General features: G+C 50.7%; 10 protein-coding genes across 10 annotated transcripts; 5 read left to right on the top strand and 5 right to left on the bottom strand.

Annotated features, from left to right (window-relative positions):
- Positions 1-1,442: 1,442 nt before the first annotated feature.
- On the top strand, positions 1,443-3,238 carry LOZ57_003489 (uncharacterized protein; the record flags this gene model as incomplete). Its single annotated transcript, XM_049252537.1, has 2 exons — positions 1,443-1,454; positions 1,664-3,238. 2 exons carry the CDS (start codon positions 1,443-1,445, stop codon positions 3,236-3,238), a joined length of 1,587 nt encoding a protein of 528 aa, XP_049108378.1.
- A 1,694-nt stretch (positions 3,239-4,932) lies between these two features.
- Positions 4,933-5,931, top strand: LOZ57_003488 (uncharacterized protein; the record flags this gene model as incomplete). Its single annotated transcript, XM_049252536.1, has 2 exons — positions 4,933-5,096; positions 5,325-5,931. The coding sequence occupies 2 exons, from the start codon at positions 4,933-4,935 to the stop codon at positions 5,929-5,931; spliced, it is 771 nt and encodes a 256-aa protein (XP_049108377.1).
- Positions 5,932-6,236: 305 nt separating this feature from the next.
- On the bottom strand, positions 6,237-7,777 carry LOZ57_003487 (uncharacterized protein; the record flags this gene model as incomplete). Its single annotated transcript, XM_049252535.1, has 2 exons — positions 6,237-7,499; positions 7,643-7,777. 2 exons carry the CDS (start codon positions 7,775-7,777, stop codon positions 6,237-6,239), a joined length of 1,398 nt encoding a protein of 465 aa, XP_049108376.1.
- A 173-nt stretch (positions 7,778-7,950) lies between these two features.
- LOZ57_003486 (uncharacterized protein) lies at positions 7,951-10,123 on the bottom strand (the record flags this gene model as incomplete). Its single annotated transcript, XM_049252534.1, has 5 exons — positions 7,951-8,274; positions 8,334-8,649; positions 8,701-9,014; positions 9,073-9,773; positions 9,826-10,123. The coding sequence occupies 5 exons, from the start codon at positions 10,121-10,123 to the stop codon at positions 7,951-7,953; spliced, it is 1,953 nt and encodes a 650-aa protein (XP_049108375.1).
- A 2,388-nt stretch (positions 10,124-12,511) lies between these two features.
- On the bottom strand, positions 12,512-13,210 carry LOZ57_003485 (uncharacterized protein; the record flags this gene model as incomplete). The annotated part of the gene is made up of 1 exon (XM_049252533.1): positions 12,512-13,210. One exon carries the CDS (start codon positions 13,208-13,210, stop codon positions 12,512-12,514), a length of 699 nt encoding a protein of 232 aa, XP_049108374.1.
- Positions 13,211-14,338: 1,128 nt separating this feature from the next.
- LOZ57_003484 (uncharacterized protein) lies at positions 14,339-16,055 on the top strand (the record flags this gene model as incomplete). The annotated part of the gene is made up of 2 exons (XM_049252532.1): positions 14,339-14,489; positions 14,557-16,055. The coding sequence occupies 2 exons, from the start codon at positions 14,339-14,341 to the stop codon at positions 16,053-16,055; spliced, it is 1,650 nt and encodes a 549-aa protein (XP_049108373.1).
- A 1,800-nt stretch (positions 16,056-17,855) lies between these two features.
- ATG26 (Sterol 3-beta-glucosyltransferase) lies at positions 17,856-22,198 on the top strand (the record flags this gene model as incomplete). Its single annotated transcript, XM_049252531.1, has 6 exons — positions 17,856-18,218; positions 18,271-19,067; positions 19,131-19,474; positions 19,541-19,773; positions 20,286-21,818; positions 21,875-22,198. The coding sequence occupies 6 exons, from the start codon at positions 17,856-17,858 to the stop codon at positions 22,196-22,198; spliced, it is 3,594 nt and encodes a 1,197-aa protein (XP_049108372.1).
- Positions 22,199-22,905: 707 nt separating this feature from the next.
- Positions 22,906-23,783, bottom strand: PRF1 (peptide chain release factor 1; the record flags this gene model as incomplete). Its single annotated transcript, XM_049252530.1, has 4 exons — positions 22,906-23,025; positions 23,127-23,360; positions 23,448-23,697; positions 23,761-23,783. The coding sequence occupies 4 exons, from the start codon at positions 23,781-23,783 to the stop codon at positions 22,906-22,908; spliced, it is 627 nt and encodes a 208-aa protein (XP_049108371.1).
- A 355-nt stretch (positions 23,784-24,138) lies between these two features.
- On the top strand, positions 24,139-25,157 carry LOZ57_003481 (uncharacterized protein; the record flags this gene model as incomplete). The annotated part of the gene is made up of 2 exons (XM_049252529.1): positions 24,139-24,435; positions 24,501-25,157. 2 exons carry the CDS (start codon positions 24,139-24,141, stop codon positions 25,155-25,157), a joined length of 954 nt encoding a protein of 317 aa, XP_049108370.1.
- Positions 25,158-25,309: 152 nt separating this feature from the next.
- DAL1 (Allantoinase) lies at positions 25,310-26,907 on the bottom strand (the record flags this gene model as incomplete). Its single annotated transcript, XM_049252528.1, has 2 exons — positions 25,310-26,320; positions 26,407-26,907. 2 exons carry the CDS (start codon positions 26,905-26,907, stop codon positions 25,310-25,312), a joined length of 1,512 nt encoding a protein of 503 aa, XP_049108369.1.
- Positions 26,908-27,231: the final 324 nt, after the last annotated feature.

The raw sequence follows: 27,231 nt of genomic DNA, 5'->3' as shown, positions 1-27,231 counted from the left end.
TCCTGTTACCAATCGTATCCTTCCTTTTGCTCTTTTTGCGAAACGACGCGCTTTCAGGATTGCGGCATCCTTCGACAGAGGTACGGAGTAACTAACTAGTCGGTTGGTTACTATTATTGCCGTTTGGGCCGGCAACGTCCACACTGCACGCATGCAGGCAGCCCTCGAGCGCAGGGCTGGGACTATTTTTACTCGACAAAGAACTGAGGGGCCAGGTCTTTGTCTGGCAGGCCCCAAAAAGAAAAATAAAAAATAGATAATACAAAATTCCACGCCGCATTCAGGGCGTTATTCGCTGGTGAAGCCCGCTGATTTCAATCAGGCTGGGCGGAGAGGGGGGAACCCCCGACGGTACCCTTTTCCCATCATACATATATGCGCATCATCCCCAGGGGAGGGCCCGCGGGTCACACACAGGGGGGGAAGGGGAGAGCGGGAACGCGTCCCCCCAAAGGCCGGCAGCGGCTGCACGCCACGGCGTCAACCACTCGACGGCCGTGTTGGAGAGACGCAGCGCGTAGTTAGTAGTAGAGAGAGAGAGCGTGTGGGCGGGCGGAGTGGAAGGAAGCGCGCGCCGGGTTTGAGTTCCTTTGATGTAACGACCCGATCCCAGCCGGCGGTTCTGGTGCTGCTCCACGGCGGTCGGCGTCGTGCTAATGCGACAGCTTCTCCGATGACGATGCGACGGTGGAGCGCGCGACGACCCGGTAGGTGTGTGTAACTGCTGTGTACCGCCAGGTAGCTAGCCGGCGCGACTTGGTGCAGCCCGGAGCCGCTCCCTCCTGTCAGATCCCTTTGATTATGCGCTGATGCTTCCTCCTCTTAATCCAGCCCGGCCCAGCCCGACTCCGGCTTTCTTTTTTGCCCTCGCGGGATTAACTAGTTCAACTGCCGCCGCCTTTCTGTTCTTTTGGCGTCGCTGACGCTAATAAAGTCCCGCCGCCCCGTTCCAAGTTCTCGTTTCCTGCCTGCGCCCCCGGCCAGATCCCGATCCATCTATATTCTCGACCTGTTCGATTCTGCCTCTCCCCCCGGCTTACCTTCCACTGCTCACATTCTGTTGTCGAGGATCGCAAAACTAACTATAGCCTGTGGTGGCGACCCAGCCCTGAAACCCTCTCCGCAGCAGCTCCAACCAACGCCCGCAGCCTAGTTACATACATACATACACACGCCCTCCTCCGCACAACAAAGAACAGACACTCTCCCCCCCCTCTCTGGCTTTCTTTCACTTCTTCTCTTCCCCTCACAGAAGCTTGCTTTCGCATTCTTTTAATTGTCTCCTTTCCTCCTTCTACCCTCCATTGACCTCGTGAAAGCTCTCCCCTTCCCTCCGCCACCCCCAGTGCTTGCCCCGGAGTCAGAAGCATGTCGGGCAGCACCACGCTTGCAACCCATTGTCTTCTGAATTCCACTTGCTTGAGGCTGCATTAACCGCCATTATGGATTTCATAGTAAGTCGCCTGCGCTGCTGCTTCGCTCCCAGCTCTGGTTTGTGCTTGTGCAACGCCGCTTCAGATCGAAGCGGTTTGCAGTGCGCACGCGGTCACCTGCAGACTGAGCCCTCATCACCAGAGCTCTCTCTGTGGCAGCTTGCCAGAGCTGGTTATGATGCAAACAAGCCCAGAACGGACCTGTACTGACAGCCTCGTTCGCTTCATAGCTCTCCCTCACCCACTTCTGCGAAGTCCACGGCCCAACCTCCATCCTCTGCTCCCAGGTCGCACCCACCATCTGCGCACAGTGCGATTCGAACGACCGCGAGTTCTCGCCCACTGACACTCCGCTCTCCTCGAACGGCGGAGCTTCGCCGGCCTCCGGTCATAATGGAAAGTCAGGAAAGCAGCCCAAGGCAGCAGCGTCGTTGGATTGCAAGAGCAATTCGGACCTGGAGCCGCTCTCGTCGCCCCCCTCCGCCTCAGCTCCGACCACCGCGACCAGACTCGAGGAACACCCGTGGTTCATAAGCGGCCAGTATACAAAGGTCGACACGGCCAAGTTCAACTGTTTTGGCGGTGCGGAGGGAGATACCTGCGCGAGCTGCCGGCTCACCGTGCCGGACGACATCAGCAAGCAGCTCCCGCCGGGCGCCCCGGGCACGATGAAGGAAAATGGCCAGGGCAGAAACGGCAGCCCGGTGCTGAGATCCAGAGAGATGGTCTACTCGTGCCACGACGGCATTTCCCACGCGCACGCGCACTCGCACGCCCACCACTCCAATTCCACCTCCGCGCGCTCCTCCTACTCGTCCGACTCCTCATGCCACACCCACGTCGTGACCTACCTGTCCATGCGCGGACCGCCCAATCCCACCAACTACTCGATTCTGCGCCGTGCGTCCATCCGCACCCTGAGCTGCGAATACCTTCCCCGCGGCCTGTCCTCGGGGCCCCTGTCGTTCGGCGATCCAGTGACCGGCTACACCATCGCCTACGTCTTCCGTCTGCCCGACCCCGCCGCGCGCGGCAAGAGACGCAGCTATGCGCTCGTTGCGTTGGCAGGCAAGGATGCAGGCCGAGCGTTTCGCGCGAGTCCGGTGATCTGGCGTGTCTTTGGTCGTATCGCACACAACCTGGTGACTTCGGCGGAGAGGTCTGAAGAGCGGGAGAAACGCCGTGGGGCGGGCGCCGCCGCCGTCCCTAATACTACTACTGCTGCTACTGCTACTGCTACTGCTGCTGCTCCGGTACCGGCCTCGACGCGCACCGTGCCGCAATACACTCCCATCTCGTCCTTCCTCACGGGCCGCACGCTGGACCCGGACGGCCAGCGGCGGCGGGCGGGCCAGGTGCGCGCACGCAATCTCGCGGAAATCGTCGACAACGAGTTCATCTTCGCCGAGATCCATGCCCAGTTCGTGGCCTTGCTCCAGCAGCTCGGCGGCATGTTTGGGGGCTCGCGGATTCCCGAGAATCGGTTGAACCCGGAGGCCGCGTGCGACGAGACCGAGGAGCACTTCCCCCGGCCTGCTCCGACCGCTAACCACCACAACCACCACTTCTTGCGCGCCGCCGCCACGACGAGGACCACCACCGCGACCGCTGCTCGCGCCGCCGCGGCGGCTCCGTCGGCGCCCTCGGCGCTCTCCACCGCCTCCCGAACCTCCGCCAGAGCTGCCGCTGCTGCTGCTGCTGCTACTGCCCGCGTGCGGTGCGACTCCCCCAAGTCGCCCGTCGGCGCCATGCAGCTGACGCCGAAGCCCATCCCCATCTCTCACCGACGCCATTACGCCGCCTAGCCTTTTTTTCTTCTTTGCTTTCCCTTGTACCAGTATTACATATGTACTTCCCTCAAATGATACCCATCTGTCCGTCCCCTGTATTATCTCGCCTTACTACTTCCTTGGTAATTACCCCGGACTGAAACGGCTTGGACGCCTGGCGTTTTTGATCCTTCGACGTCTTTTTTTCACCACCTCAACATCTCTCTCCCTCTTCTTTTTTTTCTTCTTCTGCTTACCAAGCCACCCGCAACCTGACAGCCTTGTCACATGGGTCTACGTATTTCACGCTGGAAACCGATACCATATGTTTCCGATGGCCCCTTACTTTTCTTCCGAACTGCCTCCTCCCGCGTTTCCACACAGCTTCTTCTCTCATGAGGTCCTCCGAATAAACGACTAACGACACGACACTACTACTACTACCTCCCTTTTCTCTCTCACCCGCTTTTTTCCGCCCCTGGGATGAATACCCGTTTTCTTCCCCCCACTCACCAATCCACTTTCCTCTCTCCACCTACCGCATCGTCTTTCGACGTCATACACACGGGCCTGGAGAACTGGAATTCAAATCATTCCATGTATCGAATATAGACTTTTCCTTTTTTTTTTCTTGCGTTGTTTTATCTTTTTCGTCAACTTTTACTGCCTTTTTTCTAATGATGATGGTCGGTGAGCGGAGAAAGGTGGTGGTGGAGTCTTTTCTCCTTTTTTATTTTCATTTTCTGGTTGTCTTGTTCACATGGATGCATTTTACTGTTTTTTTTTTCTCTGTTTTGTTTTTTTATGTGTTCGAGCTTGAGTCGGAAATTCATGTTCCTTGACTCGCTCTTCTCGGTTTCATGGGTCCTTTTTTTTTCTACTCTGATTCCTTAGCGATTCCTTTTTTTTGATTTCGTTTTTTCCACTTGTTATTCTGATCTCCAAGCGCGCGCTCACTGGTTCTGGGCTTCTATTCTCCAGTGTGACCCTTCCACGTCATTGCTGCCCCCCCTTTCCACTTTCACAGGCTGTTGTTCTCCTTAATTCTTCTGGGTGGACAGCGCTACTCCCCCTTTTTTTTTATATTTCATTGGTATTGCATTTATTTGCATGCTGGATGGGAAACACACACCAAGAAGGTTCAACGATCACTCGGCGCATCAAGATAGACTCGGTATTCCGCTTGTTCCTTTGGGAATATTTTGTTTTATTTTTTTGTTCTCTTTTTCTCGACTCATTATTTCAATGGAATCAATACATTTCAATTGCCATCACATCAATCTTCCAGTTGCTGGTTTAAAGTAGCGTGACTAATACAATCCTGAATGATGACATAATCGCGAACTCCTGCCCCCTGCTCGGCTAGACTTGCCCGCTCGCCATTCGCTCAGAAAGCACAAACTCGATTTCGTCTATGGTTGGGATTCAATCCCAAGCTTCATCGACGACGACCTCACACACCCATTAACCTATTCCATTGCTAGAATAGGATTCAGAAATTGTTACCTGCCTAGATATATCATATTTCAATTCTTCCGAAGTCTACCTCTCGCGGCACCCCCTGTTGAAAGCTGCACGACACTTTCCACTCTGAAAAAAACAACCATCGCCCTTCTCCCTTCGCCGCTGGAGTAGTACAAACACAAAGAAAACGATATCTCAAAGAGCTTGACATATCGGAAAAAGGCAGCAGGAGCAGCAGCATTGGAAATAGTGTGTTTTTATCACAGATGGCTTTCGACAAGTGCAAGACGCGCCCCGCGCACATCGACACGATCCTGAACGGATTGGACAGATACAACCCAGAGACCACGGCGGTGTTCCAGGACTATGTGGTACAGCAGTGCGAGGACCGGACGTTTGACTGCTATGCGAATCTGGCGCTGTTGAAGCTGTGAGTTGCGGATCTTGCCCCTTTCATCATGGCATATTTTTTTATATATTTGTCTTAATGATGAGTATCATACTTTTTTCATTTTCACGTTTCCTATTAGCTTAGGTCTCGATTCAGAGACGATGGGGAGACCGGTTTCTTTTACCCTGAGAATTTTGTTCATTCCAGATTGATATTGGTTTTATCCTTTCGCTTCATATACTAACCAGCCTCACCTCAAAACTCCAGGTATCAATTCAACCCACCCCTTCTCAACACCGAAACCGCCACCAACATCCTCGCCAAAGCCCTCACCGTCTTCCCCTCCCCCGCCTTCTCCCTCTCCCTCGCCCTCCTGCCCGCCTACACACAACCATACGCCTCATCCTCCTCCTCCCCAACCGCCACCATCAACCTCCCCATGCAGACCACGGACTTCGTCGAAGCGGTGCAGAAGCTCGCGCGGCTGTCCACGCTGCTCGAGTCGGCGCAGTACTCGACCTTCTGGTCGACGTTCAACTCCGACGACCTGTACGCCGACCTGACCGCCGACGTCGCCGGCTTCGAGGAGCTCATCCGCGTGCGCATCGCCGTCGAGGTCGGCAAGGCCTTCCGCGAAATCAACGCCGACGTCCTCATGGCCTGGCTGGATGTGCGCGGCGCTGACGCCCTGGAGAAGTTTGTGGTTGATGTGTGTGGCTGGGAGGTCGAGCGCGGCCAGGGCCAGGGCCAGGGTACGCTGGTGAGGGTGCCGAAGAATAAGGAGAATGAGGCGAGGAGCGAGGTCAAGGGGGAGAAGGTGGGGATTGAGATGTTTGGGAGAGTGCTGCGGAGGGGGCTTGAACAGCCTGCGTGATTTTTCGTTTGGGGTGTTTATGATGGCATGTCTTTGATGAACGGGGTCTTTTTTTTTTTAATTTAAGAAAAGCTGTGTTCTCGATTTTTGATTCATTTTCTTCCTAATGACCTTGGCTCGGTTTCCGGAGGTTTGTGTCTGTCCGCAAATAGATGAGAGCTATACGCCTCAAAGAACTCAGGGCGAGAATTTTCTATCAAAAACTCTAAGCATTATCATTTCTACGACATAAACAAAACATCTCGCTTTCATATCTTCCAACTCCGACTTTTCGACCGTAGCTCCCACCCCTCATAGCAATGCATCTACTTCCCCCCAACCCTCTCCTCCCACTGCACGCCCACCCACTCCTCTCTCCATCCCAGCTCCCCTTCCCTATCCAGCCCACAATTCGCGGCGCACACACCAACAATCACCGTGCCCCATTCCATCCCACCTTCATCCTTCCCAATCCCAATCCCCTCCCGCCCTTCTTCCAAAACACTGATCGCATAGGGCACAAGCTGCACCTCAAACACCCGTTCACGGCCACACGCCCCACACCGCGGCAGCCTCGACGACACTCCCGAAGCCAAAGGCGAAGACGCCACCTTGACGTGTGACGTCGCCTGGACCGCCGCCGCCGCCGCCGGCGGAGCGAGCAGCTTCCCCACCGGGTCCGTGGTGGAATAGAGAAGCGGTGTGCCACGGAACTCGTACCGCAGCACTTGTTCGGGATTATGGTCCAATCGCGTGGAAAACTTGAGAAAAGACTTGTCCAGCGATGACTCGAAGGTGTCCTTCCCCTCTGCAGCGGCAGACGACGACGACAACGACGGCCCCTCCTCGTCTTCGAGGCTGGATACCTGGACGTTCGTAGGAACGTTGGGCGTCGAAGGGCGGGATAAGGTTTCGTATTCTGCATCCAGGAAGTACTGTGGATAAGGCGCCGGAAATGAAGACTCGGCGGGCCACGGCTCGACGGGACCCATGGCCTGTGGGGGTTGCTGAGCGCTTGAGGATGGTGATAGTCGTACTTTTTCTGCGAAGGATTGCGGGAGGTTGTCCCTTTTTAGCGAATCTTGCTTGTTGTTGGCGTCGTCGTCTTCGTCTTCGTCATCGACGGGCTTTTGGGGAGGGAGAGCGGCAAGTGTCGATGGCGAGAATATCTGTGCAAAAGGATTGGCTGGCGGTGCGGGGGAGCTGGAGGTGGTCGAGAAAGGGTTCGCGTTTGCGGATATCCCCTGGCCAGCGCCGGGCGCAACGCCGAACAGACTGGATCCAATATCCTGTTTCGGCGCTGGTGGCCCGGGTATTTGAGCGTTCTTCTCTTTCTTCTCTTGCTCCTTCCCCTTCTTCTTACTCCCGCTGGCGATCTTATGTTTCCGCACCCCTCGAAGTGCACGGATGCTGCCTTGTTTCCTGCTGCATGTCCGTCTCGTGCACCCGAAGATATAGAGCCATCTTTCATCATTTGGGAAATGCTCTGGTAAATCAGCATGCAGCTGCAACAGCAGCGGCATGGGGTCATTGCAGGACTTGCATTTGGCGAAATTGCCTGGGGGCGGGGTTGAGGGGTCGAGCCATGTCTGCAGCAGGAGGGTTAGCCGGCGGTATCATCAGTCGCTAGGGCGTGGTAAGTGATGCAATTATTTAAGCTGAGTGAGGTATATTAAGGGAAGTGTCTGAAGCAAAAATAAAGCTTCATTCTATTCAAGTCATCGAGACATACTGGTAAACCGCCTAGGTGACTGATCGCATCGTCCGTAGCTTCTTCTTCCACATATCCCAACAGTACTGACGTTGTGGTATACTCTCCACGAGCTTCATCATCCAGACCCGAGGAATCGCTATCGTAGGGGTCCATTCTTCCCGTTGTAGAGCGCAATCTTGCCTCTGAAAAAACGCTGGATGTTCACTTTCGACATAAAATATTTTGGCTTATCGGTCACATGACTGTCACGATAAGATAAGATGGACACAATCTAATCTTGAACAATCTCGAAAAGCTTAAAGGTCATTTACGACTACATTTTTCTTTTACAGCTTTGCCTTCTCTGCCTCTACTCGTCCCCAAATCTTCCTCGCATCGATGATCAGCGGCCAAATATTCCGACAGTTATTTATTTCACTCTGCTTAGCACCTTGCCACAACGCTTCATATGGATCCATATCTGGCCTTGCGAGCGCGCTATCCATTTCGAAATCCGTGAAACCATAAGCATCGATGATTGTCTGAGAATGCATCGCTAAGGTCTCGATAGCTTGGTCATATGCAGATAAAAGGGTGTTGCGTTGAAGCTCGCTGAGAGAGTGTGGGGCGAAGATATCCTTGTGGGCTGCCTGCAAAATACAGAGAGAAAACTTCAAAGAGTTAAGTTTTCTGATAACACGAATTTCAAGATGAGGGTGCTGGAACTCACCACTTGAGCCAGGGCTTCTAGCTGTGGGTGGAATTCGGAGCCCGAGACCTTGTCAACAATGCTCCAGAATCCACGCCAATAAACAAAATCGCAATGCGCCATAGTTAGCTCATGAACCGTAAAGCTAGTGTCTTTGCCATTTTTTGTGGCTTTAAAATGTGCTTTGACCAAGGAGGCTAATCGATGCTCCAGAACCCATTGCTGACTACCGTATTTAAACCAGTCAAGTTCAGATGCCACATCGAGCTTACCACCGGCATCTGAATGTCGAAGGAAGCTCAAATAGGATAAGCTTGGGACTGTATCTTCTGTTTTACTATATGAACCGTCAGCATTGGCGACGAAGGTGGAAGCAGAGGGCGATTACGCATTGTAGTGCTTGAGAATAGCACGTGGGACTTGCTGAGATATGACATAGTTGTCGCCTTCATATGTGATTGCGTTGACAGTATGAGCATACATGCGCCCAAATCCTGACAATGCACTGTAACCATGGCCACCGCATGCGATTCGGCAGGTCTCAACACCTCTAGCCGTGATCTCAGTGGAATACACCTTTGCACCAACTGTTTGAATATGCAAATCTTCCAGCTGAGAAAAATCTCCTGTTTTGATGACTATCTTGCTATATTCATCGAATGCTTGTTTAATATTCTGTCCCACTAATACGAGTGCCGTGCCCTAGAAATAGGTCTTCGTGAGATAATATTGCTATAATGAGCTTCGGGAAATGACGAACCTGAGCCAGTAATGGCAATAGCCTATACTTGACACTGGCATAATTGAAAACCGTGGTCTCTTCGCTCTGTCCCTTTCTCCAGAATTGCTTCCTGAACGTGGTATAATGATATGCCACCGAAACAGCTTTCAGCAGCTCGTAGCCTGTGGCTTCGGCCATAATGGCTCGAACTGTCACCATCGAGCCATATGAGTGTTTGTCGTTGTTGGACGGAACATAAGTCCCATCTCTTAAAACCTGGGCATTTCGTGCCAGCATTTGGGATCGAGGTATCCTGACATTATGAAACTGCATGGCACCGTTGTCTACACCTACCATACCCTGAAAAACTTTTGGTCCAAGCTCGTAGATTTCTACGCCGGGTAGTAGGTCTTGAGTATCAAGGTCGCGGAGTTGAACGAGGAAGAGATGATTTCCATGACTTTTACCATTGATCAACAGTCGGGCGACAACAAGAGAATGAGTTGCCCAGACGCCCGTTGCTCCAATCCAGTATTTAGTGCTGCTCAAAGTTGGGGAATCGATCACGAATTCGTCTGTATCAAGGTCAAACGTTGCCGTCGTCTCGATGCCCCGAACATTCGAACCATGTCCTAGTTCTGTTTGCGCGTACGAGCCAAAAATCTCTAGTCTCTCTGCTTTTGGAATCCAAATAGCCTTTTGCTCATCGGTCATCTGCCGCTCTAGATTTGATATGAAGACTAGTATCGCGTAAGTAGTCTTCATATATAAATTGAATAACGGCGAGCATACTCCTGAACTGCGGGTGGACAGGGAGAAAGTAATCCAGCATTTCCACCGCTCGTATAAACTGTTCATGGCTCCATTTTTTGCGCTGTTTTAGCGCAATCAGCTCCCGAGCCTGATGTATGGCTCTCACCCAGGCGTCTTTCCTTGCCAGGGATGGTATGGTGACCGAACGTTTAGAGAATATCGGGTTACTCGTTAAGGATCTTAATAATTGCTTCCGAGCAAGGAATTTCTCTTTGCCTCCCCAGAGGAAGAGAGATAATGAGTTGGCAGGGACGTCACTGATAAGACTCGAGGCCATTGTATACCTGGTAGACACTAGACCCTGCCACCTTGTTTGAGATGCCTTGTGTCAACTGTCTATGGGCTTTCATCATGCTTTGCGTAAAATGAGGCCTTGTTTTCGCCGACCTATATTAATATCTTCAATTCGGCCCCTCATAAACGACGTTCGATCAGATCTTCGGCATTAAGAATAAGGACCGAGTTTATTTCCCGAAGAGCCTAGCGCCGGCATCACAACCAACCCATCTCGTTTCGGCAACATCCGGCAACATCATTCCTTTACTTTCAACCGGCAATACAGTACCTAACTGCTAAGCATGGGAATGCCGGAACTGTGCCGTTGGACTTCTTATTCAAAAGACACATTATCACTTCGGCTGGTGGGGGATGAATCCAATTCCCTTGGCTACATTTCGCTGGAGAACAACATCAGGCCACCCCTACAACGATGACGGATAAAGCCGACTAGAGCATTGGCTTGAACCACATCTCCAGATGGTGGTGTCATTTTTATTCAAAAGCGAGCAAGATCTAGCATTTCGGTAGACGGCCTTGCAGGATACTTGCTTACAACTGAATTCATTGAACGACAGGGTCGTACACTAAAGGTGCTACAAGGGCAACCAGTATTAGTCAAATCAACCCAATCTCTCACAGCCTGATAAATATTAACTGGGATTTGCTTGAGGGAAGAAGCTTCGCCAACTCAAAGAGGAATACAATGGGAGTCATGATGACTATCGTATTGCAGTTTATTTATGTGATGATGTCTTGCCATACCATATACATACTGCGGTGTTTCACATGACAGTCAGTCAGCAAGGAGATGATGTGCAGAGAGCATATTGGATTCCTAAAATTGAGTCATGGGAAGTTTTCGAGGTATATGCAGAGACAGGGATCGGCCATCGCAGCAACGTTCGTGGACTTGAGCTAGAGGCAAGATGGGATCAGCAGGCGAAGGAAATTGTTCAGCATTTATGACTACAAGCAAATTGTGAAATGGCACCATGGGTAGCAGTGCTACTGTGGTTGCGTGGTTAATGCTACCAATAGCAGGCCGAACAAGTTACACTTCTTACATACAGACCCGAGATTCAAAGACACATCAACCGCCAGAGAGTATTATTACTAGTGAAATTGGCCCCAAGCGCGGATTTGCCTCCATGAACGATGATTATATGCTGTTCAATAATCACAGGGTATACAAAACAATACCATCCATGACAGTTTTTGGCCTAACAAGACAACGGAGTATTTCATGCTGCCGTGCTATCGTGATTTTCCAAAGTGGACTCAGGCAGAACGAGGTATACAAAACTAGAAAACCCAGAGGTGGTATACGGTTCTCTACATAGAGTGATTTTGAAGCTCTTGGCAAACTCCATAGCGCTTCTTCAGACCTCAAGAGCGTTTCAAGTGATGTCACAGCCAATGGATGATCACGCAGTCAGTCGCGAGGTTTCCGGCACGAAAAATAAGACAATGAATTTTGAAATACACAGAGAAGACAGTTATATTTTTAAGGCCTTTGAAGGGCGAGTGGCATAGTTATTTGGTACTTTTGAACCTATTTCAAGTCACACTTGAGAACTAAGGAAGTATACATATATCACAGGCATTTAAGGCACACGAACAGCGGAAAGTTCAGGGTAGACCTTGGAACAGCTTGCAGATTCATTTTCACAAGCTTGGTCGAGGTACTCTGTTTACGAGGAATATATATTTATTACCGCCGCCACTTCTAATTACTTGTTTTATAGCATATTCGCAATATATCCTAGTTATCAGCTTTCATAACGCCTTGCTGGCTGATCATCCCAGCATCGCTCTTTCAGATTCCACAACACGCTCCGTTCTTCACGAGCTTTTCCTCCATTTTTCTCTGTTTACGACAGACGCTGAGGCTAGAGAGTTCTTCAGCTCAAATGTAATATCAGATTTAGATCTTGATGCTCTTCCCGCACGGATTTTGGAGCTCATCAACCAGATTGTAATACTCTCGTGATAGCGCGCTCTGGTCGAAATGATGGGAGGGTTTATGAGGACTTGTTTGATCGCGCACACAGACATAATCCCCTCAATTTGAAGACAATTACCAAGCTATAGTGGCTGGTTGAGTAAAAATATTTGTAGGTATTGTCTGGCATTGTGATGGTGTATTAAAAGAAGTTACTATTCCGAACGCACTAATTGAAACGCTCACCACCTCGTAATGCGTGTTCCAAATTGAATACGTGGATGCAGCCAATTTTGTATCTAAGAGAAGAACCAAAAACTTGTCGATACTGTACAATGCTTCGCACCGCTTTCCTTTCCATTCAAAAGCTTTCAGTTGTCGTTGCCAACGTTGACAGTAATTGAACCCGGACCATTCGCCTTGTATAGCTTCCAGTATGGCAATTCACTTGTCTAGTTTTAAACTCGACCGTCTCAACTTCCCAAACGGACGGCTCGCAGCGAAATTGGAAATAGAGTTTTTAGAGACCCCTCCAGGTTTGATGACGACCCTCCTCCTCACGGGAATGTTGCTTAGGGCTGACATGACGGACTCGCGACCAGATTCGAATTTCCCTCGCAAGCCGGCCAATCTATCAATAGCAGAGGATGTCGACTCAGACGAGCTAGTACGCCTTTCAGCGCGTTCTTTAGCCCCATCAAGAGATTTTAAAATATAGTGCTGTTGGTGCTGCTGATATTGCGGTCCAGGAGAAATTTCTGCCTTCGCCACAGATCCAGGCGCTGGCATGACCGTACCCATTCCCTGTAAACCCGCATCACTGGTATTCCGTGACTTCACCGACAGCTTCTCACTGGTGCTTTCAGAACCGGGCGACTCCATGGGGATGCTCAGGGCCTCAAGGACGCGTGCATATTCGTCCATTTTCTCCTCCAAATAGTTGACGCGTTTGCGTAGGTCTATGCATTCGTTGACGTTAGCTTCGATATTAAAGCAAGCCTCTTCTAGTTTTATTTCAAGCATGCGAGTCCGAGAGTCAATAGCTTCAGCCTGGCGGAATGTGCGAATGAAAAATCCGTTGACGGCGCGATAAACTATGTAAGCGAAGAGCAAGTAGGATAGATATTGCGCAACTGCCGGCATGGTGAATTATCACGTTGTCGACTTTTGCTATATGTATATAAGCACAGTGAAAAGCAAGCAATGATATTTGGGTATGGGTAGTGGGTGTAAATACAGATATTCTCTCTTAGCCTAGCTGTACGCTGGGTTGTAGAGATAGAGCGCCCTCATACAGCATAAAGTGCCCATGATGCCTTCTCAAGAAGCGATTATGTTTCTTTGAGGAAAGTGCATTGCAAGCCTCACTGGAAAAGGAAGAGGCTCAGATGTCAGGCGCGGTGGGAATACAGCTCAAGGTTATATGATGTGCACCTCATCATGCGTTAAATATCATTCTCTGCAAAACGGACGTATAAAATAAGGATGAATGAAGATTGCTGAAGAACGGAAAGGTCGCAATATTATATAATCAGAAAACATGCCAAGTGCCGAGTAGCCGGAACCTTAAGTGTTCTTCCGGTATTCGTATTTCCAGCATCCCCTGTGAATTTATTCCGTCCAATCAGCAATGGCTATTCATACCTGGGCCTGTTCAGTCAATATGTCAGGGGCCCAATATAATGCCAGATTCTGGAGTACGCAGTACATGTGCTATCTGTACTTCGCACGGAGGATGTTTTCATCCACACGGAATACTCCATACGGACTGAGCATGGAGTATGGGCACTCCACAGCGTTGCGGTTGACGGGCGTATTTATGGTTTTGGTATGGTAACATGTTCTCCCAAGAGCTTCTAACCCAACCCACAACTATAACTGTAACCGACTGGCTGCCAACTTGAGCCTCCAATAATTGCGTGTCTCGTCTCCGCTCCCCGGTGTGCTGTGTGCGCTGTGCGTGCGCGCGACGAAAATCGATGACCCAGCCGGTGTAGAAGAGCGATGCTGCGAGCACTTCTCCCCCCCGCCTCAACGCCCCTGCACGTCCCCGAGACAGGCTCCTTCCCGCCCTTTTGGCGGTTCTTGCAAACGAGACTGAGCAGCAAGCACGGCGATGATTTCTAGCTAGCTTGATAAACTAACTAGCTAATTAACCGCCCAGCAGCCTGATCCTCGCCTCTTGAGTCGAACAGGGTGCCAGGAGGTCGTACTGCTTCTGGATTCGCAATATCCACTTCACGACGGGCCCCTTTTTCTTATCAATCTACCATGTCTCGCGCTCCAGGTGCCCTTGTTAATTTACGTGCGTTTTTTGTCTATCTTTTGCTGGTCTGCTATATACCCCATGTCTGGTCGCAAAGTCAAAAACCTCTCCAAAAAGAGCCGGGATCCGGACAACCGAAGAAAATCGCGATAGTTGGTATGCATTGTCAAAACCCGGCATCGATGTCCTTTGTATTTTGATAAAGCTCTTACTGTTGGTATAGGTGCTGGAGCTGGTGGAGCATCGGCCGCGTACCATCTCCGCAAGTATTGCGATTTCTTCTCCGTCCCAATCGACATCACCGTCTTCGAGAAAGAGGCCTATATTGGTGGACGATCCACAACGGTTAATATTTTCAATGACCCGACTCAGCCTGTAGAGCTGGGCGCGTCCATTTTTGTAAATGCCAATAAAAATCTCGTCAAAGCAGCTAAAAAATTTGGCCTCAGGCTGAAGGAAGCCAATTACCAGGTCCCAAAGGAATCCAACTACAATTTGGGTGTATGGGATGGCTATAAGTTTGTGTTTTTGCAGCGTACCACGAGCTTTCGTTGGTGGAATATTTTCCATCTTCTTTGGAAATATGGATGGGCCCCGATGCGAACCCAGAGCGTAATGACATCTACCGTCGACAAGTTCCTCAAAATGTACAAGTGGCCCTATTTTCCTTGGAAGTCTATATCCGCGGTTGCTATGAGTACTGGCCTCAGCGAAGCTACTTGGACAACGGGAACAGAATTCCTGAAAGACAATCATATTTCTGAAGAATTCGGACGAGAAATAATCCAAGCTTCTACTCGAGTGAATTACGGACAAAATCTTCCACTGATTCACGGGCTTGAGACTATGGTTTGCATGGCAACTGACGGTGCCAAATCTGTTGAAGGCGGCAATTGGCAAATATTCCGCGGTATGATCGACGCCTCCAAGGCCGATCTGAAATTGAATACTACAGTGGAGGAAGTGCATCGCAACGATGACAACACATATACTCTTGTCTCTCAAGAACGTACAGAAAATGGCACACAACTTAATACTTTCGACCACGTAATCATTGCCAGCCCGCTCCAATTTACCGACATTACGATGTTCCCACCCCTCGATCAGGTTCCCAGTTCTGTTTCCTATGTTGAGCTTCATGTCACGTTGATCGCCTCTCCACGTAAAATCTCGCCACGATTCTTTCGGCTCCCAGGTAACAAAGACCCCGTTCCAGAGGTAATTCTCACTACCCTCCCAGAAGGCCTGGACCTAGGAGCTCGCCGGGACGGCGTGGGCCCCGCCGGATTTTGGAGTATCAGTACGATAATGCAAGCCAGGCCACCCGCGAGCTCGCCTACATCTCCTGACCATTATGTGTACAAGGTCTTCTCGCCACAGGCTTTATCATCACAATTTCTTGCAGATCTATTCGGCGTTCCAGAAATAGATCTGTACGACAAGAATGCTTCATCTAGCGCATCAGGCATTGGGCCCTTTGCAGCCAGCGAAATCTCTTGGCTTTATCAAAAGAAGTGGAACTCGTACCCCTACCTATACCCTCGCGTGACGTTTGAAGACATCAAATTGGCCCCGAATCTTTGGTACACTAGTTCGATAGAGAACTTCATTTCGACGATGGAGACAAGTTCCCTGGCAGGAATGAATGTTGCCGCACTGATTATGAGTGAATGGATCTCAGAGTTTGAAGTCAAGTTGAAGAAGTATGAAGAAAGCTCATAGTTGTAATCCCTTCTCCGTACGTTTCAAAATGGGGCTGCAAGACTGGTGCGTGCTGCACAGGGGGCGCCAGATAAGGGATGTATAGGGAGTAAACAACCGGTCTTCTAGAATAGCTGTAGGTTGATAGCTTAGTTTTGCTGGATGGATGCTTTCAGGAAGCGCTGTTGCCGGCCCCTTGGCAGAGCATATTGGATCGATGTTAGTTACCATTATTAAAGCACCTTGAGTCAAGACAATCTCAATAACGTTGGATCCATATTTATCACTACTGACTCTCGCAGCTCTATATGAGATGCACCATCTTCCCAGTAACTACTGGCTGTAGTGGGAGGCCACACGGTGACCTGTGGTGACCATGGGATCTGCGCAGCCAGGGCCACGAGAATCTTTGTAGGATTTTCCAGAAGCAACATAATCGCAAATCCCTGTCAGTTCACTTAACTACTAACTAACTAGTTATGCACCACATGGCAAACATACACTCGGAAGCCCGGAAACAAAAAAATGGAGCCTGCGAAAGGGCGGCATATCACCAGCCAAGCTGCTAGTTTGGCCTGCAAGCGACATGCCACGCTATCGGCGGTCTTGCCTGTCTTCGGTGTGCTTCTTCTTTTGTTGTTCCTTCTCGCCATTTGGCCTCGCCGTCTCCATCGATCCAGCAGGAGCAGCGGGGCCCAGCCCAAAAGCCTTGTTAAGCCGGCCACTGCGTGCTCTTGGAGGAGTTGACGCCCAATGACGAGTCTCTCTGTTTTCTCACGCGCACCCGGCGTCAAGCGGTGTGCGAGTCAAAGCCCACGACGGAGCTAGTTAGCTAGCCAGCCTCTTTTTTTTTTCTTTTCTTTTCTGCTTATGCGACGGCTTGAAGCGGACGGCTCGGAGCTTTTGGGGCCGGATAGCATTGACAATCCCGACAGCGGTGTGGACCAGGCTCAGTCGCGCGCGCAGGAGAGAGCTCCGACTCTAGTTAACTAGTTCGGCGTGAGCTTCTTATGCCAATACAAGCAGGTGCGCGGCGCTTGTGAAGACGTACCATTTGGGGCGGTGGCGCGCCTGTTGACGAAGCTCGAGGACCTCGATCAGGGTCGTGCCGTCGCGCCGCAGGGGCCGTCTGTAGTGTCTCGCTCGCCTGCCGCGATGCCATGCCCGCGCAACACGTAAGGGTGACTCGTTGGCGACGACGGCGCCCCCCTTGCCCGGCAGACTCGGACGCGGGGGGCCAAGGGGACGCGAGAAGTCAATTGTCGCCAGCCTGCATCCCTGCCTGCAGGGAGTGCAGCCCACCAGGTGGTGGAGGGCCATGCACACTACTTGCAGCAGCTCCGTTCGGACCAAAGGGGGGGCAAATTCCCGCTTGTTGTCATCATCCAGCCCAGCTTTTTGCGCGCGGCAGCTCCTCCATGGGATCTGGCGCCTGGCGGTCGATGGGATGCGCGGCGCTGGTGATCGTGGTGGACGTGCTCCTTTGGAAACGCGAGCAGCGCGCTTTGGGTGGTTGAGCGTCGCGGCAAGCAATCTCCTGGAACTGCCCACCCATGCAGCCGAAGGCGCAGCCAGTATGTATGCTTGCTGACCCGGCATCGTCCAGGCCGCCCCTGATCTGGTTAATGTCGCTGCGCGAAAAAAAAATAAAACTAAAGTAACTAACTAGTTAACTATTATTAAATGCTTCGAGTCCGGTGCCCAGAGCGGGACGGCAAGCAAAGAAATGGATAAATACATCGCTGTCCGCCCGCTAGCTGTGGGCCACCAGGCTTCGCAGTCCCTCGTCCTGATCTTCATCTCGCTCGAAGGGGACCCGCCATGCTAGCTACGACGAAGGCACTGTGCCTGCTGGCGCTGTGTCTGGCTGCCGACGGCGTCTACTCACTCGCTACACCTGGCACTCCGTCGAACCCGCCAAAGTACCTGGCAGCGGCCGCTCAGGCCCAAAAGCGCCGCAATGACGCGCTCAATGCGTTCATGCCGCTGCCTGCCATTGACCAGACGACGTTGGGCAATGACGTGCGCCCGTTCCTCACCAAGACCACCCTGTTGACGAAGGAGGAGCTCAAGATCATCAAGTCTGACGCCCCAACGCTGGTGAATAGAATGCGAAAACGGGAGCTGTCGTCGGTAGAGGTGACGACGGCATTCTGCAAGGCAACAGTGATCGCGCAGAACCTGGTAGGAATATGGACTCGCGAATGTCTTGACTGGCTGCTAACTGAGTGCGGAGACGAACTGCGTGACCGAGGTGCTTTTCGAAGAGGCGCTCCAACGAGCAAGATACCTCGATGACTTCCTCGCCCGGACTGGAAAGGTCACGGGTCCGCTCCATGGCCTGCCGATTTCTCTCAAGGATACTTTTGTCACGCCCTCTCGCCCATCCTCGATTGGCATAGCTGCCTATGCCAATGAGCCAACAACAACAAAGTCGGTGGTCGTGCAGATGATGGAGGACCTGGGGGCAATTTCATACGTCAAGACCAACGTTCCAACGGCCATGCTGATGGGTGAAACCATCAACAATGTCTGGGGCGAGACAATCAATCCAATTCATAAACAACTTACCCCTGGGGGCTCTTCCGGGGGCGAGGGTGCCCTCCTGGCGTTCCGTGGCTCGCCTCTGGGTATCGGTACAGACATTGGAGGTAGCATTCGTATTCCAGGTGCTTATGGCCATCTGTATGGCCTGAAGCCCTCTCTTGGGCGCCTTCCAACATGGGGGGCAAGGCCAGCAATTCAGGGCCAAGACATCATCTATTCCGTTTCTGGGCCTATGTCGTCTTCGCTCAAAAGCGTGAAGCTCTTTGCTGAGTCTTTTCTTTCCGAGGAAGCGGCTCCTTGGACCTTGGACCCCAAGATGGTACCAATTCCTTGGAGAAGGAACGTCATCAAACCTAGAGGCCGTAAACTCAAGTTTGGTCTCTTCCCCTGCAATGACGGTCTGGCCACCTGCCACCCTCCAGTGGAACGAGCGCTCAAGGTCACCGTGAAAGCGTTGAAGGACGCCGGACATGAAGTTGTTGATTGGTGAGTCTATTGAGAGTCTTGAACCGAAGGGTCGTGTAGGCCTAATCTATATACTATTATTAGGAAGCCTATAGATCCCGAGGGAGTTCAGAATATTTCGGCTCAGGTCTTCACGCTCACTGGCTCTGATGCCCTTCTCCCTGTCCTCCAGAAATTTGACGAACCTCTTATTGGAGTTTTGAAGCTTATTTTCCCGACCACGGGCGCTCCTCCGCCGGCGCTCACGGCCACGAAGCTCCGTGAGTTGGTCATCAAGCGAAACCAACTTCAGAAAGACCACCTAGATCAATGGATGAAGACTGGCGTCGATGGCGTCATCGCCCCTGTTGCCGTTACGACCCCAGCTCGCTTGAGGATGGACCCACTGAAGGCATACGGGGGATTTTCTGGGTTTGGCAATCTTATGGGTATGATGAACCATGAGCTGTAGAAAGTACAAACCTGGAAGTGAAGCTAACGGTTGTTGGGGACAGACCTTCCCGGATGCAGTTTTCCCGTCATGTACGCTGACAAGACCCTCGACCCCAAAAGAGGACCAGACTGGGTGCCCAATAGCCCCAGGGACTCCTTCATCCAGACTGACTATGATGCTGACCTATGGGACGGTGCTCCGGTTGGTCTGCAGGTGCTGGGCCCACGACTGGAGGAAGAAAAAGTACTGGAAATGACGGAGGTCATCGCCAACGCGATCAAGTTCAAGGACCGGGTGTATGGATAGAGTTGGCGCCAGGTCTTATTTCTAAACTTGTACATACAGAACTGCATTCCATAGAATAGTAATATCATAGATTTCCAAGTTATATAACCTACTCGCTGCGTCTTGACCAAGCATTTTGACAGACCCGTTTCAGCCATTCCTCTTGCGGCCTAGCGCGCCGCCAGAGTATCAATACGCGGCAATTACCGCCTTCCCCACGGGGCCACCAGACCGTGCCATGTGTCACGACGTATGGTCACGTAACGCCTGGCCCATGACCCGGGGTCCCCGCTGGTTCCCGTCTCGCGCATTCAGTTATTTATTATCTCGCATCTGCCAGTCACCACGGCCAGCATGTAGTTAGCCGTTGGCGTCTCGCACCACACCCCTTGTCAAAAGCACGCCCGTGCCCGATCGCCCGCCGGGGCTGAGCAGAGCTGCTGCTGCCTAGCGTATACCTTTTTTGCTGAGCTTGTCCACCCTATCCCCACCCCTTTGCGTCACAAGCTCCCATAGCTTAGCTCAAGTCTGAGCTCCTCTTCTTCTTCCATATGGTTGAATATGCAAATAGCTTCTCCCGCGTCCTAACGACCATGACGTCCTACCTACCCAACCCACGTTCCATATCCCGCCCTTTTTGGCGTCTCTGCGAGGCTTTCGTCCTGCAACAAGCGGATCTTGACGACGAGGCTGACGGCTCTGGTAGTGGTGCTGAGGACAGCGCCAACAGCCTTCATAATTATCTCTCCTCTTCTATGCTATCCCGTCTCCCCGAAGAAGACGCGGAGCCCATGTACTTCGACGACCCCGGCGCGTCATTCATAAACTTCAAGCCCAATGAGTCGCTCAAGATCACCTGCCTCACTATTGGCTCCCGCGGTGATGTCCAGCCTTATATTGCGTTGTGCAAAGGCCTCCTGGCCGACGGCCACCAGCCCAAGATTGCCACCCACCGTGAGTTCGAGGCGTGGGTGAGAAGTCATGGCATCGACTTTGCTCCCGTTGAAGGCGATCCCGCCGAACTTATGCGAATTTGCGTCGAACATGGAATGTTCACGTACTCCTTCCTAAGAGAAGCATCTCAGAAATTCCGAGGTTGGATAGATGAACTGTTATCGTCTGCCTGGCAGAGCTGTCAGGGGAGCGATGTTTTGATCGAATCCCCTAGTGCCATGGCCGGTATCCATGTCGCCGAGGCCCTCCGGATACCATATTTCCGTGCTTTCACTATGCCATGGACTCGAACAAAAGGCTATCCCCATGCTTTTGCTGTTCCAGACAGTAAATTGGGTGGAACGTACAACTATATGAGCTACGTCATGTTTGACAATTTGTTCTGGAAGGCTATTGCTGGACAGGTGAATACGTGGAGAAAACGAGAGTTAATGCTCGGAGATACAAGCCTGAGCAAAATGCAGCCAAGCAAGGTCCCTTTCCTATATAATTTCTCGCCATCCGTTGTTCCTCCGCCCCCGGATTACGGCGAATGGGTTCGTGTCACCGGCTATTGGTTCTTGGACGAAGCAAGTGACTGGACCCCACCGGAAAGCCTCGTGAGCTTTCTTGAGAAAGCTAGGGAAGACAATAAGAGGATTGTTTATATTGGCTTTGGCTCTATTGTCGTTTCGGACCCTGCAGCGTTGACCAGGACGGTTATCCAGGCCGTGCTCACAGCCGATGTTCGCTGTGTTCTCTCCAAAGGTTGGTCAGATAGACTTGGCAACCCTGCCAGCGCGAAGCCAGAGGTTCCCCTGCCCCCAGAAATACATCAGATCACCTCAGCACCGCATGATTGGCTTTTTACTCAAGTCGACGCGGTCGCTCATCATGGCGGTGCAGGCACCACTGGTGCTAGTCTTCGTGCTGGCGTTCCAACCATTATCAAACCATTTTTTGGCGACCAGTTCTTTTTTGGAACCAGAGTCGAGGACCTCGGCGTAGGCATCTGTCTCAGAAAACTCAATGTTACCAATTTCTCGAAAGCGCTATGGGACGCCACGAATTCTGACCGGATGATTGTGAAGGCGAAACTGCTCGGCGAAAAGATCCGAAAGGTATACCTGTCAATACTTCAATGCTTCGAGTATAAACTAAACATTGTAATTTGTAGGAAAATGGCGTCGAGACAGCCATACAAGCTCTATATCGTGATCTTGATTACGCCAGGACTCTTGTCCAGCGACGCTGGGCGCATCACCTAGCCCCCTCCACTTCTTCCAAGGAAGGAGAAGATCATAATGTGGAATTCGATCTCGAGGGCATTGAAGACACCTGGACTTTTATTGGTCACCCTGACAGAGAATTTGAATTTTCACCTCAAAGCAGCCATTCTGAAGGTGAGTTTGATTTACGGGCTAGTGCTGCTGCCGCGGCGGGTGTCTTCCAGTGCGGTCCCATCGAAGAGGAAGATGACGAGGAAGATGTTGCACGCTGATTTTAAGACTGTTCTTTTCTGGACAGCAGTGCAATTTATTGGAATTTTATGATATTTGATGACCTCGATGCTGAAGGGGAATTGGGATGCGGTTTTTTTCAACGGTCGGTCGGGCGCAAAGGTCATATATATCATCACATGCACATCAGTGCTCATTAACAAGGAGTTTTATTTCTTATTATATGCAAAGATGGAGCATTTTCGGGTATCGCATAATCTTTTTGTTCGTTTTCTTTTCTTCCCTCACCTCCGGCAACCTTGGTGTTTATTTTTGGGAAGTTGGTTTCTTCTTGTCAGATACTAGCGATGCTCCATTGCCCAGCGTGCTTTGTTTCCGTCCAATTTTTTTGATTTCTCTTTTTGGGTTTGGGATTTTTCTCCACTCATTCCTTCTATTTCCTCAGTACTTCTAGACTGGAGCGGGTCTGAAGAAAGATTTCTGGGGGGGTTTAGACATACGGAGTATCTCTAGCAAATAATGATCATCTCTTTGTCAGCTTCTCTAGCATGAATGGTCTAGAGGATTAAAAGACAAAATCCAACTAATTGTTTTTCAGCCGTCAAAGCTAGAGCGGATATCCTCATTGCAGTGTGGAAGGGACGGTCCCGTTATTTTCGAATCATTATTGATTAGAATACACTACTTGACATATCTGCCAAAATACTGCAGGTAAATTCCAATGCTTTTCTCGCCCTCTCCACAATTTTCATGATTCTCCTCCTGACTTGGTCGTCTTGTCCTCTTTCTCCTCTTTCCCTTCGCCTTTTTCTTTTCGTTTCTGCATCACGTCCCAATTATATACACGTGCAGTAGCTACCTCGAGAGTCTGTAGAATTGCACCCAAGATGTTAGCCACGGTTAGAAGTATAGAACATCGCAATAAGGCCAAGGGCCTCAAAGGCCAGACGAGTAGCAGTTTTGGCTTACCGTGACCTGCTCTCGTAAAAACTCCAGATCTTCCTCACAGTTGCTTAAGCTCACTTTGGCAGCCTTCAGCTTATCAGTAAGCAGCGTTTCTGCTTCGTCGATAGGGTAGGCCAGCATAACGTTGGCGCCCAACCAAAGGTATACTTCGTCCGTATCTTCAGGAGAAATTTCCGCGCGAGCGTATAAGGTGTCGTTGAGTTCGAACGCGGTTTGTAGAGGTGCAGTTGACCCAGCCTAACATCATCAAGTATGTTAGATCTCCCACTCTACTCCAAGACTCCCGGAACGGGGGCGGGTGATGACTGCGTGGCTATCCCCTACCTTTCGTCTGGCACTTAGGAACTTGACGGTGTCTAGAGTCTTGCTGATATCGGGAATTTTGTCCTTGAGGCCTTGGGCGCGCCGCCGGGTGTTGAGCTCCATGAATTGGTATTTCGATATCATCTCTTGAAACGAGCGGAGCGTGGGCTCGACGTCCGCGCGGGTGGACACGTAGTCGCTGACATCGTCGACGAAGGGCGCGATAGGGATGCCGCGGGCATTGGTAGTAGCGCTGGCTGAAGCGAGGGTTCTGAGAACCGGTCAGCTCTTATATCTGAATAGAGGGGTTGCTGGAGAAGTGGAAAAGACGTACTTCTCAGGCTGTTTTTCCGTCATGATGCCGGACGGGAGGATTCAAGAGCTTCAGGGTTTCATTATTTAAGTTGATTAAAGGTCTTCCGAGGGACCAAGCTGCCCTGGCGTAGCTATCACTTTTGTTGCGCGTTCTTTGATTTTCAGTGGTCTTTTTTGGATCATTTCCAAGGACGCTCACGATTCCGAAGATAATGTAAGCAAACATCTCAAAAGCCCAACTCTCAATATTTCAGGATTTCCTGACTGGCTATATCCATTACTTGAATTTACTTTTATGATTTATTTACTACTCAACACTTTTGACACAGCGCAGTGTTCTGTGGGGTGATGTCTGCAGCGATCTAAGCAAGACGTCTGAGCAACTGAAGCAAAGAATATGGTTCTCTTGATAATTACCCCTACAATCTTCTCTGCTCTGGAAAGCGTTCTTCCCTCTGTTCGCGATGAGCTCTCTCTGCCGGCCCCAGTCCTCAATGGAGCCATCTCTCATATTCAATTAATTGCTCTTTCACAAAAACTATCTTCTCATGGGAAGGCTCCTTCGGAAGGTGCTGAAAAGTCAAACAGCAAGCAACATTCTTCCAAAGATCAATTTGAGACGGCTTACTCTCTCAATTCCCTACTCTGTGGAACCAAGCTGTACATTTCCCCCCCTCCGCCCAAACCGACTCCTGTACGTTGCGCACAATACAATTCTAACCGTTTTATTATTACCACTTTGCTTACAATTTGAACCAGAACCCTGAATACCTTGCTCTGAAAGCTCGTCTCCAGGCAGAAGCGCAGGAGAAAGAATACAAATCTTATCTTCAACGGCCATCCGAATCCCAGTTAAAATGCCAACCTTCGGCAATCTTCTCGCCCAATGTAGGCTCGACACCACTCTATTCTCTACGCGCGGACGATACACTCGATGACCCGATCACACCATCACTAGTCCTCAATATTTTCGTATCCGTCCTCTTCACGGGTTTTGCTACATACTGGGCTCTCACAAATTTTCGGACTCCGCACTTTTTTATTACCATGTTAACATTCACCAAGAATAATATTAATCTTACACACGCACGTAATTACCCTGGTTCTGTATACTCACAACCTAGCAGAGTGTTTATTTCGCTCTTGGCGGCGCTGAGTGTTGGCGTGGCAGAGGTCGTTGTTTATGCAGCATATCTAAGGAAGGTCGATCGTGCGAAAAGAAAAGAAAAATCCATGGTAGAGAGAAAAATTGTTGTCGGTGAGGTTGGTGCAGCATTATTAAAGAAAGATATAGATGCTGAGCACGTAGAAATCGTGGGAGGAGTTGAAAAAGAGCAGATTTGGGGAAAGGGAGTGAACGGTGGTGCAAGGCGGAGAATAAGGGAAAAGTGGAATGACCAGCAGCATGTCGATTGAATTGCGCTTGTAGCTGCGGTAACAATAACTCAGTACTTCTTGTGGCTGATGGGTTCCTTCAGTTCGAGGGTTCTGCACTAACTACGATTCACCATAACGAACAAAAGATTCAGCCCAGTGGCCAGCTCACTAATAGCCTTGGAAACAATCGTCTAGCTTGACCTCGGTTCCAACAACAATTTGCCTTGTGGGGTGGTATTTTCAAATCCTTCTTTTCTGGAGAAAATCCGTTGGCCCCTTAACCAGGTCTCTTTTACCATCCCTTTGAACACCTTCCCCTGATACGGTGAACACTTGTTCCGAAATAACATCGTATCGGGCTCAAGAGTCCATTCCGCTTCGTCGTCGAATACGCAAACATCGGCGTCATATCCCACCGCTAAATCACCTTTTCTACCGTGCAATCCTACCTGTGCGGCCGTGTTAATACAACACCACTGTACGATGCTCTCAAGGAGTGGCCGGCCAGATGGAGCTGCTGATGTATCTGGGTAGCGGCGTTTGAGTTCCGTCCAGAGGATAGGGAGACCAAGGCCGACGGAAGATATTCCTCCCCAGGCAGCGAGAAAGTCCCCCGTTTTCTCTCCTTTGCTCTGTTGGCCTGTTGGTCCGGTGCAGGGTATGTGGCTGGGCAGCAATTTCAGATTAGGTGTACATGGTGAATGGTCAGATACGAGTGTCTTAATGACCCCGTCGACGCCCTGATCATTGAGTAATTCTGCCCACAGCTTTTCCTGGTTAGCCTGGTCACGGATGGGTGGGCAGCATTTATGCCTTGTGTCGCCATCAGGAATTTCTTCTGCCGCCATGGACAGGTAGTGGAAGCATGTTTCTGCCGTGATATTGGTGCCTTTTTGTCTGGCTTCGCGAATTAGGGGAATCGCCTGGGCAGCAGAGAGATGGACGATATGAAGAGGTAGATTCGGAGCAAGGTGGGCATGGCTAAGGATCTGTTCAATAGCGCATGTTTCGAATACTGGAGGACGGGAGTGCAGGAATGTTGAATACGATGTTGGGGGCTCCTTTGGTATAGGAAATTCACTGGCTCCCTCTTGAGTAGGTGGGAGCATTTCTGCATGGAACATCAGCGTTGTAGGCTCATCCGCCAGTTCCTGCATTGCCTGCTTGATTTCGTCCGCCGTGATGGCAGGAAATTCATCGACCTGTACCAGGCATTAGCTCTGCTCATAGACAAATTTGATATTTCCGCCAATTTCATAATTTGAATGCCAAATGCAACCAAACATACCCCACTATCAATTAGGAACCCTTTGAACCCCCTGACCCCTCTTCTAACCAGCTGTTGCAACTCCCCTCTACCAACATTGTCCGGCACAACGCCACCATAAAACCCTACGTCAACCCAAACCTGGCCATCCGCTGCGGCAATCTTTTTTTCTAACCCATCCACACTCGTTGTGGGCGGAATACTGTTTAGCGGCATATCAATCACGGTTGTAACCCCACCAAACGCAGCGGCTTGAGTGCCTGTATGAAACCCCTCCCATTCTGTGCGTCCTGGCTCATTGAGATGTACATGGGCATCCACAAGGCCTGGGAGAAGAATGTCAGGGGAAAAGTCTGTATAAGAAGTTCCCCGGGGGAATGTAGATTGGGGTAGAATGGAGTGATGCACGGAAGTGATCTTTCCAGAACTACGAGAAATTGTGATGGTAGATGGGATAAGACGACCGGAAACAAGGGTCCGGGAAGAGCAGAGAACTATCGTGTCAGATTCTCCGGAAGCCATTCTGTCACGCTTTGTGTTCGTTTGCCTGCTACGAGAAGAAATAGTAGTGACCGTTGGTGTACGGAGGATTCTGGACCGAGATCTACATAATCTTGGTGCGAAGAACTCTTGGCTACGCGTTTCTTACGTTAGGAAAAGAAAGAATAGAGATTGTGACACTACGGAGTACTATCAGATCATCAGATAAGACAAGACCACATTGTCGGACGACCACCTTATGAGGTGCATTCCACACACATTACCACATAACTACTAAAGATAACCTATCGTCTTGCGATTCGGTCAAGAGCAAGTTGCAATTAATATCGCTGATGCTGTTCCGCT

The sequence above is a fragment of the Ophidiomyces ophidiicola genome (assembly GCF_022830035.1).
Source record: "Ophidiomyces ophidiicola strain CBS 122913 chromosome Unknown scaffold_12, whole genome shotgun sequence".
In the NCBI taxonomy this organism is placed as follows: Eukaryota; Fungi; Ascomycota; class Eurotiomycetes; order Onygenales; family Onygenaceae; genus Ophidiomyces; species Ophidiomyces ophidiicola.
Note: the sequence above shows the minus strand (reverse complement) of the source record. Positions and strands in the feature narration are given on the sequence as shown.